Source organism: Monodon monoceros, unplaced genomic scaffold, assembly GCF_005190385.1.
Source record: "Monodon monoceros isolate NGI ecotype Baffin Bay Population unplaced genomic scaffold, NGI_Narwhal_1 Super_Scaffold_16, whole genome shotgun sequence".
Lineage (NCBI taxonomy): Eukaryota > Metazoa > Chordata > Mammalia > Artiodactyla > Monodontidae > Monodon > Monodon monoceros.
The window spans coordinates 33,753,178-33,772,015 of NW_021703772.1; the positions used below are offsets into that span (position 1 = coordinate 33,753,178).

Below are 18,838 nucleotides of genomic sequence, written 5' to 3' on the forward strand. Positions count from 1 at the left end.
TTTTTTTAATTTTTGGCCGTGTTAGGTCTTTGCTGTTGCGCGTGGGCTTTCGCCAGTTGCGTTGAGCGGGGACCACTCTTAGCTGCGGTGCACAGGTTTCTCATTGCAATGGCTTCTCTTATTGTGGAACATGGGCTCTAGGCACGTGTGCTTCAGTAGTTGTGGCACACGGGCTCAGTGGACGTGGTCCACGGGCTCCAGAGTGCAGGCTCAGCAGCCGTGGCACACAAACTTACTTGCTCCACGGCATGTGGGATCTTCCCAGACCAGGGATCGAACCCATGTCTCCTGCATTGGCAGGTGGATTCCCAACTACTGCGCCATCAGGGAAGTCCCAATCCTGCCCGTTTTTGATTGTAATGATTTTTTTGTTGTTGCTTTTTGAGAATAATTTCCCCTACAATATTTTCTATTAAGTGGTTATTGCTAATACATAAGACAACTTTTGATAAGTATATTTTGATTTTGTAACTGATCACCTTATTGTTCTATCTCACTACTTCTAATAGTTTCTTAAATGACTCTTTTGGGTTTTTTTAGGTAGACAATTCTATAATCCACAAAAATTATATTCAGTCTTTTTTTCCTCGTTGCATTGGCTAGAATGCTTATGATAATCTTTAACAACAGAGAATAGTGGGCAGCCTTGCCCTACCTCTAACTTAATGGTGATGTCTCTAGTATTTAACAAAGAAAAAGTATGTAGACTATTGATTTGAAATTATTCTACAACATAATGAGTAATTATCATTCTAATCCTATTTTGTTCAGAGTTTTAAAAACTAGAAATTGATGTTGAATTTATCAAATGCCTTTTTGACATCTATCTCTATATGTTTTAAAATTATAAATGTAATGCTTTTGTGGTAAGGAATAAAGTGAAAAGTTTGAGTGACCTTTCTCCATTCCAGTTTCAACCACTAGAAGTAGCTACTTTTAATAATCCCTTGTATATTTTTCCAGATTCCTCTAGGCACATACAAATTTGTACATGAACAGTGCTTTTTTTCTAAATGAGATCTTATATTGTTCTGTAACTTGCTTGTTTCTCATAAAATATTGGGCATCTTTTCATATATCTTATACTCTAGATGGTTGCATGCTATTTCATTATATAGTGATAATTTAGCCAGTCCTCCATTAATGGATATTTGTAACCAGGTTTTTAAGTTTTCTATTATAAATCTTGCTGCAGTTAATACACTGTTACATATATCTCTGTGCACTTGGACAGGGTATATATTTGTAATGTATTTTTCATTCTATTACTAGGCTGAATCCCTTGAAGGAAATCTTTTATATTCTTAGTACCTAAGATAGTTTATGGAAGTGAATTAAATCCTGTTTTTACATAATATATTTAAAATGGTATCTCCTCCCAAATCCTCTTTAACAAGTAAAAATTATAACACAAGTCCTAAGATAAATAATAGTCTTGTATTTATATTAAATTTTTAAAATTAACATTTAACTACTTTGAGCCATTATTTTTCTCCATTGGAGTAACATATATTAAAGAAATCAGACCTTCTGACTATCCCACCTTGACTAAAAGCTGTGGAGTTCGTGAATCTTCCAAATACGTTTAACAAAGTTTTTATTAGCCAAAATGGGCACTTGCTTTCTGGATTAACAATCTTTTTATTCTCCAGCCATTTTGTGTAGAATTGCAAGTGTAGAATACCCAGGATTAATCATTCTTTGCGTACTATGTCATACTTTGTAGAAACCAACTTCAGTTTCTTCTACAAAGGCGAAGTGGAAGAAGGAAGGAGAAAACCCAAGGCTGCCATTGCAAACCTCTGTCATTGTGTTTTGGGCTGAATGGGGGGGATATGAAAATATCTGTAGAGATACCTTATCAACTGTACTTCCCACCAGGTGAAGAGCAGTAATTGTTCTTTGGGTCAGTAGTTGAGAAAGTTTAATTTGAATTGAATTAAAAAAGGAAAAGCTGATAAATTAGTGGGCTGATTTTAATTGGGGCAGGAGAAGTTTGTTTTCTTTCAAGGCTACTTCAATAATCATGTCTTTCCCTATTGACTATGGGGTCTTGCATAGGTCCCGAACTTCTGTCCTGTGTCAGCTGGCTTCATAATGTCAAATCCTGGGGGTGAGATCCTCATTTCTAGTCTCTCCCAGCTAATGAGTCACTCACCGGCTAATCCCCTTGTAAACTGTAGCGTAAGAACCTTCACCCAGCTTCTCCAAGTTCAAGTAAGATGAGGCTGCCCCAAAGGGGAGGCTCTTCCTCTGCATAAGGGGAATGAGGAGGAGTGAGAGGGGGGGAAGAAAAGAGCATTTTTTTAGTGTTGCCTTTTTCTCCCCCCCAGAGAAATTAGACAGCATTGCAGAATGTACTTGGGAAGGTCTGCTCAGTAATTGCCCTGGAAATAAGGCCCAGCCTCTCTAGACAAGCACACATTAAATTCCTGATCAACATCAGCTGCTCACTCACCCACTGAAACCCCTGACTCAGATCCTCTTCCTGAAAAGAATCGCTGTTACTCCGTGGCCTTTTACTCTTGAACTTCCGGGCATGGACAGCCTGAAGTCCCCTGGGGTGAAATGAAGTCATGGAACATGATGCTTCTTTTAGGTCTGTTAGCTAGAGAAAAAGGAAAGTGCATGAATAAAATTTATGCAAAGTCAAGACTCAATGGCTAGCATAAACCACTTTTTCTTTATTTGCCTGATGTTAACTCTTCAAATGTTTTCCAAGCTTCCTACACACCCAAAAGGCACCTTTCCTGAACATCAGTTCCTTAAAAAAAAAATAAATAAAATAATGATATCAACTGCTGAAACACAACATTTTCTCTTTACCTAAAAATATATCTTTAAACACTTAGGTTAACCTAAATTTCTTTGATGGGTGGTTTCAAATTTTTCTCTGTTAAACCTACACTCTTTTTCTTTCATGTCCCCTTAATTTCTCTTTTTAGGGGAAAAATTTTCTAGTATAACATTGCTAATAAACATGAACTAATTACTGAAATTTTTAATCCGTAGGGTACCATTATTGCAGCTTGCTGTTTGAGGTTCAGCTCTCTAATTTAGTACTTCAGAGATTTCAAGAGAATAACTTTCTCGACTTCAAGTCAAGTGAGTTTCATGCAGCCCAAAGCATAGGATTATTTTTCCCTTTTGGCTTAAAAGAAAATCTCCAAATTTGATAACAACAATCACAAATTCTCTGTGACTTTAATAGAATTTTCTTTTTATTGATTTAGACCTAGTGCAGGAAAACCAGACCCTGCTACAGAAAGGGAGCCTCTGAACTCCTCGGTTTATGGATAGAGGAGGATGCTGCTCCTGGAATACAAATACCTTGATCGCAGCCTCCATCATCACCGGAGCACTCCTCTGACGGCTGTGTGCATCTCCTCCCTCCCAACAGCAATGGCAGCTGCATCCAGGCTGCAGAGTCTTTGCACACAGCTCTTGGCCCATAATCTTCTAGGTTCAAGGAGAAAACCCGGCACTTGAACCTCTCTCCCTCTGCCTCTCTTGTCCTTGTTCACTCCCTTTTTGCCAGAGGTCAGCAATGCTGGAGCTTTCATATGACTCACATGAGGGCTCTGCTTGGAGCAGCCTCATGACTTCAGCAGTTTTTCTTCATCAGTGCAAGAAACTACACATCAGAAAGGCGGCCGCCTGCATTCATATGTGCGCAGCTGAAACCAGGACAGCTAATATTGGGAAAGAATAAAATTTGGCACAATTAAAGTTCTTATTCCAGTCACAAGTTAGTGCTACTGGTATGCATAGTTTTTATGAATTTACATTGCTTATCCATATTATTGATAATATTTATTAGGCTTTCCTGGTGCTAAAGTGGATATGTTGAGGAGTATTTTCCCCCTGCCCTTCATCTGAAGGTATTTTGTTTTTAAGACTTCAAAAGAAATTTGCAACCTAGCCAACTTTTAGTAGTCAAAGAAACCACAGAACCCTAAAACAGGAAGAAAGCTAGATATCTACTCCATCTCTTTGCCTTTAAGCAATAGTGTAACTAAGAGTCCCAACGGGTACTCATTCATTCACCAATTCAAATACTATCTAGTGAGCACCTGTGTTGTTCTTATTACTAAACAGGTAACAATGTTACACAATGGTGGAGAGAGAAGTTTGCATGAAATAGCTCCTTCTCTCCCTCTCTCCTCCCCTCTCCCTGCCTCCTTCCTTCCACATAAGTGTAATTAACGTTTACTATATTAATACCATGACATGTCAAGGAACTACCTCAAGCTAGTTTGCAGTCTTTGAACAGAACTTTTCTCTCCCATAGACTCCTAAGGTCATTGTCACTATAATGTGCTAATTAGAGTGAGATGGAAAATAAGACACATATAAACACACACACACAATCATTAAGGAAAAAATAAGTCATGTCTATTATCACAACAATGTTTATATATATTTGATATCTGAACCTTACAAGAAAAGCCTTTCAGATAATTTAATTATAAGCATGTATGAAGTTTCATTTCAAAATTGCCACAAGAGACCTAAAACAAGTCAATTCAAAGATTCATTCCAATTAGAGACATTTAGTAAACACAACAGCAACAACAAACAGACTAGTTAACACTAATACAAAAAAATATTTTGTTAAACGATTAAACTTTTGCCTGATAATCAACAGAGAGTGAGAGAAGCTTGTTTCTCAAAATGTTTAATTCCATTAGACTTGAACATGATTTGATTATAATACATTTTATCAGAAATGCTGATTTCTTCCTAAAAGATTGTGAATTTTGTTATACAAAAGTTATACCCCAGACCAGGTTTGAGACAGTTATTCTTTATCACCCTCTAATTATTGTAAGTTTCAGAATTTTTAAAAGATTAGCATTTTTATTAGCCTAGGGGTAATTGACCTAAGTCTCAAGTTGCTAAAACAGAATAGTTTGATTTTTTTAAAGTTTAAAACGGTATGTTTAGATACTAGAATGGGCTACTGAGGGAAATTGTGAAATACCCTTCAGAATTTTCAAAAATAAAATAATTTATGGTCTTGTTTAAAGTCAAGGAAATGACTTAAGATATTTTCTAGTGATAAAATTGTGATAAACAATTTTTGTTACCAAAGATTTCTGAATAAGGACAGAAGACTTCGATGATTTCATTTTGAATTGTGAATCAGACCCAGTTCATGTGCCACTCCAGGTTGGCTGGACCTGCCTCAGGGCCTGGTTGGCTTCTTAATGGGAGAAACCCACTATGCTGTCTTGAAGCATGGCCACTCTTACTCATAGACCAAAGATCCCTCACACCAGAAGCTGACAAGGAGAGACCCCTGTGTCTTGCCACCAGTCTGAATGGACCAACAGAAGCTCTGGCTTCTCTAGCAACTACCTGCAAGGGCCAGGTGACACAATCGAGGAATGCAGGAAGTCCCACGGAAGGACTTCCACTATGAAACCAGCGATGTTTGTTGTGGAGCTGAAGCCAGCTCAGAAACATGCTCCATTTATGCTCTCCTTTCTTCCCTCCTTTACTTCCCTTTCCCTCTCATTTCTGCTTCCCTGGGATTGCTATGACCCTTCCCCCTCAAAATGAAGTGTTTGCATTTAAGTTTTTTTTTTTTTTTATAAATTTATTTATTTTTGGCTGCGTTGGGTCTTTGTTGCTGCGTGTGGGCTTTTCTCTAGTTGCGGTGAGCGGGGGCTGCTCTTCATTGTGTGGGCGGGCTTCTCATTGTGGTGGCTTCTCTTGCAGAGCATGGGCTCTAGGCATGCAGGCTCAGTAGTTGTGGCTCACGGGCTCTAGAGCGCAGGCTCAGTAGTAGTGGCGCACGGGCTTAGTTTGTCCGCGGCATGTGGGATCTTCCCGGACCAGGGCTCGAACCCGTGTCCCCTGCACTGGCAGGTGGATTCTTAACCACTGTGCCACCAGGGGAGCCCTGCATGTAAGCTTTTGCTTGAGGTTCTGTTTCCAGGGAATCTGTGTTGACAAATGGTAGCCATTTTTTTAAAATTAGCAGTAAAATTATAGGTTATTAATATTTTCAGGCTAGATACTCCCACCCTACAATTTTGGAGTCTTTTTTCCTTTCTCAATTGGTGTGTATTCAAACAGCTAAGTTTAGTTGAGAGTTTGCACTTTTTCTAATCTTGCATTCTGTCTTTATTTGATTTAGCCAGATTATTAGGAATTTTGGTCTAATTATAACCTTTCTAGAATATGTAGATAATCTAAACATTCAACAGATATTAACATGAAAAATAATGTGACGTCTGTGTCAGAAACGTTAAAAATAATCCACCTACATCCAATGGAGTGCAGCTGTAAAAAAAAAACACTATATAATGACATGCAGTGATCATCAATATATACTTTTAAGTGAAAAACACAAAGATATTACAAAAAAAGAAAATTACAGACTAATGTCACTGATGAACATAGATGCAAAAATCCTCAACAAAATTCTAGCAAACAGAATGCAACAACACATTAAAAGGATCATACACCATGATCAAGTGGGATTTATGCCAGGGATGCAAGGATTCTTCAATATACACAAATCGATCATTGTGATACACCATATTAACAAATTGAAGAATAAAACAATATGATCATCTCAATAGATGCAGGAAAAGCTTTTGACAAAATTCAACGCCCATTTATGATAAAAAAATCTCTGCAGAAAGTGGGCACAGAGGGAACCTACCTCAACGTAATAAAGGCCATATATGACAAACCCACAAAAAACATCATTCTCAATGGTGAAAAACTGAAAGCATTTCCTCTAAGATCAGGAACAAGACAAGGATGTCCACTCTCGCCACTCTTAACCAACATAGTTTTGGAAGTCCTAGCCATGGCAATCAGAGAAGAAAAAGAAATAAAAGGAATACAAACTGGAAAAGAAGAAGTAAAGCTGTCACTGTTTGCAGATGACATGATACTATACATAGAAAATCCTAAAGATGCCACCAGAAAACTACTAGAGCTAATCAATGAATTTGGTAAAGTTGCATGACACAAAATTAATGCACAGAAATCCCTTGCATTCATATACATTAACATTGAAAGATCAGAAAGAGAAATTAAGGAAACAACGTCATTCACCATTGCAAGAAAAAGAATAAAATACCTAGGAATAAACCTACCTAAGGAGGTAAAAGATCTGTACTCAGAAAACCATGAGACACTGATGATAGGAATCAAAGATGATACAAACAGATGGAGAGATATACCATGGTCTTGGATTGGAAGAATCAATATTGTCAAAAGGACTCTACTACCCAAAGCAATCTACAGATTCAATGCAATCCCTGTCAAACTACCAATGGCATTCTTCACAGAATTAGAACAAAAATTTTACAGTTTGTATGGAAACACAAAAGACCGCAAATAGCAAAAGGAATCTTGAGAAAAACAAAACAGAGCTGGAGGAATCAGGCTCCCCAACTTCAAATTATACTACAAAGCTACAGTAATCAAGACACTATGGTACTGGCACAAAGACAGAAATATAGATCAATGGTACAGGATACAAAGCCCAGAGATAAACCCACGCACATATGGTAACCTAATCTATGATAAAGGAGGCAAGAATATACAATGGGGAAAAGACAGTCTCTTCAATAAGTGGTGCTGGGAAAACTGGGCAACTACATGTAAAAGAATGAAATTAGAACACTCCCTAACACCATACACAAAAATAAACTCAAAATGGATTAAAGACCTAAATGTATGACTGGACACTGTAAAACTCTTAGAGGAAAACATAGGAAAAACACTCTAACACAAATCACAGCAAGATCTTTTTGACCCACTTCCTAGAGTAATGAAAATAAAAACAAAAATAAACAAATGGGACCTAATGAAACTTAAAAGCTTTTGCACAGCAAAGGAAACCATAAACAAGATGAAAGGGCAACCCTCAGAATGGGAGAAAATATTTGCAAATGAAGCAACTGAAGAAGGATTAATCTCCAAAATATACAAACAACTCATGGAGCTCAATGTCAAAAAAACAAACAACCCAATCCAAAAATGGGCAGAAGACCTAAATAGACATTTCACCAAAGAAGACATACAGATGGCCAAGAGGCACATGAAAAGATGCTTAATGTCACTAATTATTAGAGAAATGCAAATCAAAACTGCAATGAGGTATTACCTCACACCAGTTAGAATGGCCATCATCAAAAAATCTACAAACAAAAAGTGCTGGAGAGGGTGTGAAGAAAAGGGAAACCTCTTGCTCTGTTGGTGGGAATGTAAATTGATACAGCCACTAGGGAGAACAGTATGGTCGTTCATTAAAAAACTAAACATAGAACTACCATATGACCCAGCAATCCCACTATTGGGCATATACCCTGAGAAAACCATAATTCAAAAAGAGTCATGTACCCCAATGTTCACTGCAGCTCTGTTTACAATAGCCAGGACATGGAGGCAAACTAAATGTCGATAGAGTAATGGATAAAGAAGATGTGGTGTAAATATACTATGGAATATTACTCAGTCATAAAAAGGAATGAAATTAGGTCATTTGTAGAGATGTGGATGGACCTAGAGTCTGTCATACAGAGTGAAATAAGTCAGAAAGAGAAAAACAAATATCGTATATTAACACAGATACATGGAATCTAGAAAAATGGTACAGGTGAACCTATTTGCAGGACAGGAATAGAGACACAGACGTAGAGAACGGATGTGTGGACATGGGGGCAGGAAGGGGAGGGTGGGACGAATTGGGAGATTAGGACTGACATATATACACTACCATATGTAAACTGGATAGCTAGTGGGAACATGCTGTATAGCACAGGGAGCTCCGCTCAGTGCTCTGTGATTACCTAGATGGGTGGGCTTGGGGGGGGAGGCTTGAGGGAGGGTGGGAGGGAGGTCCAAGAGGGAGGGGATATATGTATACATATAGCTGGTTCCCTTCTTTGTAGAGAAGAAACTAACACAACATTGTAAAGCAACTATACTCCAATAAAAAATTTTTTAAAAGTCCAAAGTAGTATAAAAAGTTGAAAAAAAACCCTATATAATGACATGCAGTGATCATCAAAATATATTTTTTTGGTTTTTTAAAATTTTTATTTTATTTTGATTCTTTTCTCTTTTTTAAAATTAATTAATTAAATAATTTTTGGCTGCGCTGGGTCTTTGTTGTTGCACATGGGCTTTCTCTAGTTGCAGAGAGCAGGGGCTCTTCATTGCGGTGTGCAGGCCTCTCATTGTGGTGGCGTCTCTTGTTGCGGAGCACGGGCCCTAGGCACACAGGCTTCAGTAGTTGTGGCTCGTGGGCTCTAGAGCACAGGCTCAGTAGTTGTGGTGCATGGGCCCAGTTGCTTGAACCCCTGTCTCCTGCGTTGGCAGGCGGATTCTTAACCACTGCACCACCAGAGAAGCCCCAAAATATACTGTTAAGTGAAAAAAGCAAAATGCTTTTGTGTGTTACATTTTGTGGCAAAGAGATGTGGGAAAATAAAGTGTAGTCATTAGTTTTACTAATAGTAGCAATATTACTACTACTATTTTGAAACTGTTATTGGTGTATTTTAGGATTAGACAAGTAAGTGATTATGCTAATGTCATTAGAAACCAAACTTTTCAGCTTAAGAGAAAATAAACATAAATATCAGATTGAAGAAATCAAGTAAACATTATATGATCTAAAAAAATTATATGATCTTAAATTTGATTTGGAAATATTGGTATACATATTTGATTTTGATTATGATTTTTTCCCTAAAAAAAAAAAAGAAACAAACTCTGTCAACCAAAAAGATATATTAGAAACAATGACAACTCAACAGAAATGAGCAATCCTGGTGCTCAATTTGTGATCTCTAAATACCATTTTCCATTAAAAAGAATCAAGGATCCATGGAGAAGTGGTGGCTGAATGTGTGGAGGATGAAATCTAGAAAGTTATCAAGAATTTGTCCAAGGCTCATCTTAAATCAGTGGAGTCACGTCAAAAAGTACACGGGGGCTTCCCTGGTGGTGCAGTGGTTGAGAGTCCGCCTGCCGATGCAGGGGACACGGGTTCGTGTCCCGGTCCAGGAAGATCCCACATGCCGCAGAGCGGCTGGGCCCGTGAGCCATGGCCACTGGGCCTGCGCGTCCGGAGCTTGTGCTCCTCAAGGGGAGAGGCCACAACAGTGAGAGGCCCGCGTACCGAAAAAAAAAAAAAAAGGACACGGGAACCGACTTGAAAGGATTCCCATTTGCCGTAACATGGGACAATTTGAACACCAAAAAGAATAATGACTGCAATGGATTGAAACACACCAAATACATAAAATCCATAACTTCATAGTGATTCTAAATAAAAATGACCACTTGGAGGTTTCTAGTGCAGCAATTCATTACTCAGAATATTGATAAATAAAAGGGAAAAATCAAGTATTTATTTTGTCTTTTCTATACAAATTATTTTTCCAGAGTTATCAAGTAGTTAATGAGGGGGAAATTCTTCTTCATGGAAGAATTCCAGCTAATAAGTGCAGAAGAAATGACAGAAGTAGAAAATTCACTATTATGCAATCCCTAATGCAATAATAGTTCTAAGCAACAATCATCAATGGATGCTAAAATGATTAGGTGAAAGATTGATAAGGAATTCTGCAATGAAGGGTCAGGTTGACACCATCTGAGTCCTATGATCATTTTAGCCTCACTAAATTTGGGACATCCAGACAGTATATGCCTCCTGATGTGATACAACAAAAATTGCACAGCATTACCTGTGAAGTTTTTTTTTAACTTTTTAATTTATATTGGAGTATAGCCAGTTAACAATGTTGTGATAGTTTCAGGTGCACAGCAAAGGGACTCTACCATACATACACATGTATCCATTCTCCCCCAGACTCCCCTCCTATCCAGGCTGCCACATGACATTGAGCAGAGTTCCCTGTGCTATACAGTAGGTCCTTGTTGGTTATCCATTTTAAATATAGCAGTGTGTACATGTCGATCCCAAGCTCCCTGAGTATCCTTTCCCCCAATCCTTCCGCCCGGTAACCATAAGTTCGTTCTCTAAGTCTGCAAGTCTGTTTCTGTTTTGTAAATAGGTTCATTCGTATCATTTCTTTTTAGATTCCACATATAAGGGATATCATGTGATATTTCTCTTTCTCTGTCTGACTTACACCTGAGAAGTATTTTTGACTAAGGAAAAAATTTAACCCGAATCTAATTAAATATCTACATCTAAAACCAAATTACGAGAAATACAGAGGACAGAAAAGTTAAATAATACCACAAGGAAGCAAACAGCTAAATCAGAAAGGACAAATAACCTGATTTCTCTTAAAATATTGATGGCAAAAAAAAAAAAGAAACAGTCAGGAGACATGACAAACAAATGCAATATGTAGACCTTGTCTGGATCCTGATTTGAATAAACTAACTGTAAAACAATGTTTCTTTTTTTCCCCCCAGCTTTACTGAGGTATAATTGACCAAAAAATTTGCATGTAATTAAGATGTACATGGTGATGTTTTGATATATGTATACATTGCGAAATGTCTACCACAAGCAAGCTAATTAACATATCAGTCCCTTCACAGTTAACCTTTGTGTGTGAGAACAATTAAGATCTACTCAGCAAATTTCAAGTATACAATACAATATTGTTAACTATAGTCACCCTGCTGCACATTAGAGCTCCAGAATTTATTCATCCTGCATACCTGAAACTTTGTACCCTCTGACCAACATTTCCCCATTTCCCCCACTCCCTAACACCTGGTAACAACTGTAAATGACATTTCTTAGACAAGTATGGACATTTAAATATTGTATTAGATGACCTTAAGAATTCATTTTCAATTTTGCACGATGATTATGTTTTGAAAACAATCTTATGGTTAAAGATGAATACTAGGGGGCTTCCCTGGTGGCACAGTGGTTAAGAATCCGCCTGCCAATGCAGAGGACATGGGTTCGAGCCCTGGTCCCTGGAAGACCCCACATGCCACAGAGCAACTAAGCCCATGCACCACAACTACTGAGCCTGCGCTCTAGAGCCCACGAGCCACAACTACTGAAGCCCGTGCGCCTAGAGCCCGTGCTCCATAACAAGAGAAACCACCGCAAAGAAGAGTAGCCCCTGCTCGGCGCAGCAACAAAGACCCAATGCAGCAAAAAAAAATAAATAATAAGTGAATGAATTAAAAGAAAATCTACCTTTAAAAAAAAAGATGAATGCTAAAGTATTTGCAGGTGGAATGATTTAATTTCCTTGCTTTAAAATATTCCAGAAAAATAATGCTGGAGACAAAAAAACCAAAATTGATAAAAATGTTGATAATTAAGCTGAGTGATGGCTATATGGAGGGTCATTTTTGTTTAAGAATTTTCTAAACAAGGAAGTAGAATAAGAATAATAGTTTTGAAAATACATTCACATGAAATCCATGTATTTTGATTATTTATTTATTTCCTTATATCCCTGCCTATTTCCAACAAGGCAGGGCAGGGGAGGCTTTAGATAAAAGTCAAGTAGTAATAGTAACAGCAACAGCTACCATGTCAGTGCCTGCTCTGTGCCAGACTCCATGCTGATCCTCCCAACTCCATGACAATGAGAAGGTACCATTATTATTCCCACTTAATCACGAGGGAACTGAATCTTAGAGAGTTTAAGTAACTTTCCCAAGATTACTAAACTAGCAAATAGTAGAAGATAATAAAGCTGCTCAAAGACTACTAAACTCCCCAGATTTTATTTAATGAGGACACACTGATAATTGTATCTGCATAAAGAGCATAAAATCTGTCTGTTTGGCCTCATTCTTTATTCATTATTAGGCTTACATTTAAATTAGTCATTATATTTAGGATAAATCAGTAATAGATAAGTGACTCTAGTTTGTTAATCACCAGGCATGTGACATCATCTTCGGTCCAATACAAGCTAGAGTACGATTCTGAAATCCCATGCCTTCCTTCTTCTTGGAGTTCTTTAACTTGACACTTCCACATGCTCAGAGTGCTGTCTGCTGACAGTAAGCAGAACTGCAAGCACATGGCATCTGGTCTCCTTTGCACCTTTACATGCATCTGTGGTCTTTATTTACATCATACTATTATTGCCTATTAGTGTGCTATTTGTTTACTTGTACTCAGTTTTCACAATGAAGCTGATGGTGTAAATCCTAGTGTTATATTTTATTTCTATTGCCTTCAAGAAAGAGTAAAATTCAAAACTGATGAGTTAATTAGGAAGTATGTGGAGCAAGATGGTCATACTTCCAAATTTCACAAGTTCTCGTTGATTTAAGACAATTTTGGAGTCCCGGGAATTTCTGCTCAGAAATGCCAAATGCCCCAGTCACAATTTTCTAGACTTAAATTCTGTGCCCCTGACTCTGATACTAGACTCCTCGCATCCTGGCCTTATGTGCTGTGAATCAAAACCGTGAACTACAGATAGAACGCTGAGGAATGCTGAGTGATTCCATATGTATAGGTCCATATCTTAAAACCACTGGAAAGCAATGACAGGTTAAAAGAGACATTTCACAAGCAGGTAAAGAAATCTAATTGCAAGGTGTTCCTGTGACAGAATGGCTTAGCCTATGAAAGTATAAAATTACACTGAACGCTATACCTAAAGAGGATCCTTTGTCTAAAACTGTAGGAATCCTTGGCATATCTGTAGACGCAGGGAAAATGGAAAGACACTATTTCCCGTATAAGCAAAAAATAAAATTATGCTTCTACAGACTAGATGTTTTCTCTGTTGTTACTTGCATTTATATGATTGTTTGTTTGTTTTAATTTCTTGAGTCTGAATGTATTAAGGGAAAATTCCAGAAATGACTTGAAGTGATGATTTGGTGCCCAATAAAATGGGGGACACCAATTTTATCCTTTATTTTTGATTTTTAATATATTATGAAATAATAATATGATTTTCAAAAAGAGTGATTTCACGTTCTCTTTATAAAGAATAGATTTGTATTTATAGCATAAACAGGTTCCATGGTGAGGCAACTAGTCACACATTTAGTCCAAGTCTTCTGGCTAAAGGTAGAAAACAAATGACAATAATACTAAGGCAAACACATGGTTTACCTGTATTTACTCATAACAGTTCTGTAGTCAGAAGCATTAAACAATTTGCCCAAGGCCACACAAGAAAAAAGAGGTGTAACCAGGATTTAAACCAAAGCAGAAAAGCTCTGATGTCTGTACTTTAAACCTACTTGACCATTTTCCTTCTTGATATAAATTAAGAGATGGGAGATAATGTCATACCAAAGACTTACCACGCCTGTTCTTGGTCCTCTGTTCTTTCATTAGGCATTGCCACCTAATACGGCTACCATTTTTTTATCTGTTCTAACCAAGCACTTCATATATATTATCTCATTTAATTCTGTGACATAGATATTTATTCCCCCAATTTTAGATGAGAAAACTGAGGATTGCCCCACATTTTTTAGAGTATAAAGTGTCACAATTAGAATTTTTTTTTTTTTTTTTTTTTTTTTGCAGTATGCGGGCCTCTCACTGTTGCGGCCTCTCCCATTGCAGGGTACAGGCTCCGGACGCACAGGCTCAGCAGCCATGGCTTATGGGCCTAGCCGCTCCATGGCATGTGGGATCTTCCCGGACTGGGGCACGAACCCGTGTCCCCTGCATCGGCAGGCGGACTCTCAACCACTGCGCCACCAGGGAAGCCCCACAATTAGAATTTAAACCCACTGGTATTGATTCTAGGATCTGTGCTCTTAACCATGTCTCCACACAATGAGCACCCAGGTGCTATGAGCACCCTTTTCCCTGACACACAGTGGGTCCATTAACTCAGCACAGTGTTCTCTTGTACATGGACAGGAATTTTGTTTCTTGGTACCCAGAATGGTACTCTAAGCCATGTGAAAGAACTTCCTCTCTGACAGGAAACATGCATCCCTGAAAGCAGAGGCTGAAGTGAGTGTCTTCCTCCTGTGGTCTTCAGCACAACCTGCATCTCTTCCCAGTAGCCCCTCACAGTCAGTTTACAATGAGAACAATTAGTCCACTAAAGAAGTGCTCAGGCCGGTGACTAAAAATAATGCTACCGCTGGACAACGTGCCATTGTTAATTTCTGTGAAATGGATTAAAATGCTCCCATAATCTTCTTTAACATTGTCCTAAGGTTTCTTGCTCTGTCAGAGTAAAATGGTCTAGCCCGAAAACCCATCCTTTTTCATGCTGAAGCGTAGCACTCTCCAGAGTACTAAAAGTATTATAGTAGCTTTAGAACTGTTTGAAACCGTCTCCTGCAATTTACTATTACTTTAAAGTATGTGTATATTGTGGGTCTGTAAATACAAATAAACACAACTTACAAAAACCTGACTTGTAAATTTCTTATACCCACAAACTGTGTGGCCCACTCTGAGGTTCCCTCTCCCCATCTCTGTTCCAGGATACCGGATCCCCACCTAGTCTTTCATTCCAGAAAGCAGCCAGCCTTGTACCGACAGCACCACTAGGTGGCCAGGGTGGAGAACTGGCCAACTCGACTTTTCCTCCCTCCAAACGTCTTTTTTTCCTCAAGAGAATGCCCCAACCTCCTCCACCACACACTCACCTCAATTTTCTTTGGACGTTGCCACTCAGCCACGGTGATTCCACTTCAGGCGATCTTTCTCCAGTTTACACGTATCCGTTTTAAAAAATCTTTTTTTTTTCCTTCTCCTCACCCAGTTACTTCATAAGTTTTTCTTAATCTTCCAACTGCCTTTATCATATACAAAAGCCTAGCAGTTACTAGGGCTGGGCAAACCAAACTTGGCTCCAAGGCTCTGAAATGTAGAGGATTTTAAAAAATTAAGGTTTTTAAACCTGTGCAAATCGATTAGGCCTCTTCCTCTCAGAAATACTGAGCCCTCCCCAGCTCCCAGTCCCCCAGAAGCCAGTTAGCTCCGGGCCAGGGCACAGCCTTCAGTAACAGCTAGGGGAAAGCTGATGGGCTGGAGACCCAGAGTAAGAAAAGAATTTTAAAAAATTAAAAAGAAAGGTAGGGGGCTTCCCTGGTGGCGCAGTGGCTGAGAGTCCGCTTGTCGATGCAGGGGACACGGGTTCGTGCCCCGGTCTGGGAAGATCCCACATGCCGCGGAGCGGCTGGGCCCGTGAGCCATGGCCGCTGAGCCTGCGCGTCTGGAGCCTGTGCTCCACAACGGGAGAGGCCACAACAGTGAGAGGCCCGCGTACCGCAAACAAAACAAAAACAAAAACAACAAAAAAGAAAGGTAGGGAGGGAAAGGTGGGGGTGGGGAGAGAGAGAGAGGGAAGAAGGAAAAAATGTTGGGAGAGGGAGACACAGAGAGAAAAAGAAAAAAAGGAAGAAAAGCTTAACCTGGGGAGACCCTTGTGCAGTTTCCTTTCTCATTGCTTCCCACCAGCCAGTGCCCGATTGGGATGAGGCATAAGTGGGGAAGAAGGGGGGCACCAAAACTGAACAAACAAACCCTCAGTAATCAAAACAAATTAGAATGATAATCTTGATGCAATATTTTTTGATGCAATATTTTTAAATATAATTTTTTTAATTAAAATAAAAATTAATGCAAAAAATCCATGATGAACAGAATACAGTATTAACATTTTAAACAAAGACAAGCTGTTGCTTGTTTATTTACGACCTCTCATCTCTGCACACACAGAGCAGTCATTTCCAATCAACCCCTGGCCCCTACAGCGTGGCTGCTGACCCCCGCCCTTCCTCCCACCCCCCAACTGGCTGTGACAGTTTATGAGGGCTGATTGACAGGGTGTGTAAGCAGATTGGCAATGTGGGATTTTTTTCCTATCTATCTATCTATCTATTATCTATTATCTATGTTTTTCCAAATTATAGGGTTTTTATTAACTTTTTCTGATTGATTAAAAAATATGGGAGGATATTTAGATCTATATAGGTATAAGGGCACAGGTTTTTCCTGTTGCTCGGGTTCCAGTATGGGGCGCTGCTTCCCACTCTGGAAATCCAAAACTTTCATCCAACTTTTCTCCTTGACCCTTAAAACCTGCCTTTCTTTAACTACCAGCATTCATGAAAAATTATTCATTCAATACCAAGGGGTTTTCCTTCTTGTTTTTTAAATTGTAAAATATTGCAGAAGTATTGATTTCAGGTATATTTATATATATATGTACATAGGCCCCATGGCATGGCATGTGGGACCTTAGTTCTCCACCAGGGATCCAATCCACACCCCCTACATTGGAAGCACAGAGTTCTAACCACTGGACCACCAGGGAAGTCCCTCAGTTATATATATACATATATATTTTTTTGTTTTAATTAATTAATTAATTAATCTTTGGCTGCATTGGATCCTCGTTGCTGCGTGTGGGCTTTCTCCAGTTGCAGCGAGCAGGCTTCTCATTGTGGTGGCTTCTCTTGTTGTGGAGCACAGGCTCTAGGTGCGCAGGCTCCAGTAGTTGTGGTGCATGGGCTTCAGTAGCTGTGGCACGTGGCTCTAAAGTGCAGGCTCAGTAGTTGTGACGCACGGGCTTAGTTGCGTCATCCTCCTGGGATCCTCCCTTAGTTGTGGGATCCTCCTGGACCAGGGCTCGAACCTGTGTCCTCTGCATTGGCAGGTGGACTCTTAACCACTGTGCCACCAGGGAAGTCCCACCTCAGTTATATTTTTAATTGTAAATGCACATTATTTGAATGACATCATAAATCAAATAACATTTGTAGATTAGTCCAGGAACTAATCCATTATTTACCTCATTGTTACTATGGGAAAGCATGTTCTAAGTTTCAAAAAACTCATCTGCAAATACATATTTGAGATGCTATCTTTTGTAGGCTGGGGGCTAAATGCTTTCTTTAAATATTTATAACAATTTACATGTTATATGTGTAATACACACTAAGGAAGGAGGCCCTTTAGCCCAAACTACTGCTCTTTACTTTTAGGAAAAACAGTGACTTGTAATGCCCAGCTTGAGATCAGAAAGCTAAGCTATGCCAGTAGAATGGGTTTCGTCAAAAAACTAAGGTAAGGAAAGAATAAGAGAGAGAAGTGTGACATTATTAGGCACATATTACATAACAATAACTCAAATCCAGAAGAATTTTTTAAAAAGAAATTCAGGCAAGGTTTTATTTCATTTAAATATAGATATTTACTTTTTTATTAATATATGCTTGCTCTAATGGTTACTTCTATGTCATAATATAGGATTTATTAATATATGCCTCAACATATCTCATACAGCTATGTGCTTCCATTTTAAAAATAACAAGTTAGCACCTGCTTACCTACATCTGGTGGTTAGTCATTTAATCCACTATTTTTTTTGCGGTATGCAGGCCTCTCACTGTTGTGGCCTCTCCCGTTGCTGAGCACAGGCTCCAGACGCGCAGGCTCAGTGGCCATAGCTCACGGGCCCAGTCGCTTCGCGGCATGCGGGATCGTCCTGGACCAGGGCACGAACCCGTGTCCCCTGCATCGGCAGGCGGACTCTCAACCACTGCACCACCAGGGAAGCCCTAATCCACTATTTTTGGTATGAGGTGAGTAAAAGCATTTCTTTTTAAACCATTCCCCCAAATTACAATATGTCGTCAGCAGGTCTTTGCTCCTCATCTTGGTCATTATCTTCTTACATGAAGTTCAGCCACAGAGTAAAATGCTCCCAGATGTCAATGAGATTTGGGTGCCCCTTTTCTAAAATCTGAGCCACTTAGAATCTCAGCATCCGTTTTTAAAAACAAAGGTGTAAGTTGTTTTAAACTACCTATTTAACTTGGGAGAGAAATGTAATCTAATTCAGTAAGAATAAAAAATGTAACACACACACACACACACACACACACACACACACACACACACACA

The 18,838-nt window shown here is 39.0% G+C and overlaps 1 protein-coding gene across 1 annotated transcript in view; it reads right to left on the reverse strand.

The window, feature by feature from the left end:
- The window catches only part of CDK15 (cyclin dependent kinase 15), a 113,592-nt gene that overhangs the window by 85,811 nt on the left and 8,943 nt on the right, over window positions 1–18,838 (reverse strand). Inside the window, exons 4-7 of the mRNA XM_029225732.1 lie at window positions 15,574–15,787; window positions 3,331–3,692; window positions 2,459–2,608; window positions 2,159–2,253 (exon numbers count right to left, since the gene is read on the reverse strand). Coding sequence (XP_029081565.1) covers window positions 2,159–2,253; window positions 2,459–2,608; window positions 3,331–3,453 — 368 coding nt within the window. The 5' untranslated portion in view covers window positions 3,454–3,692; window positions 15,574–15,787. The remainder of the gene's footprint in view (window positions 1–2,158; window positions 2,254–2,458; window positions 2,609–3,330; window positions 3,693–15,573; window positions 15,788–18,838) is intronic.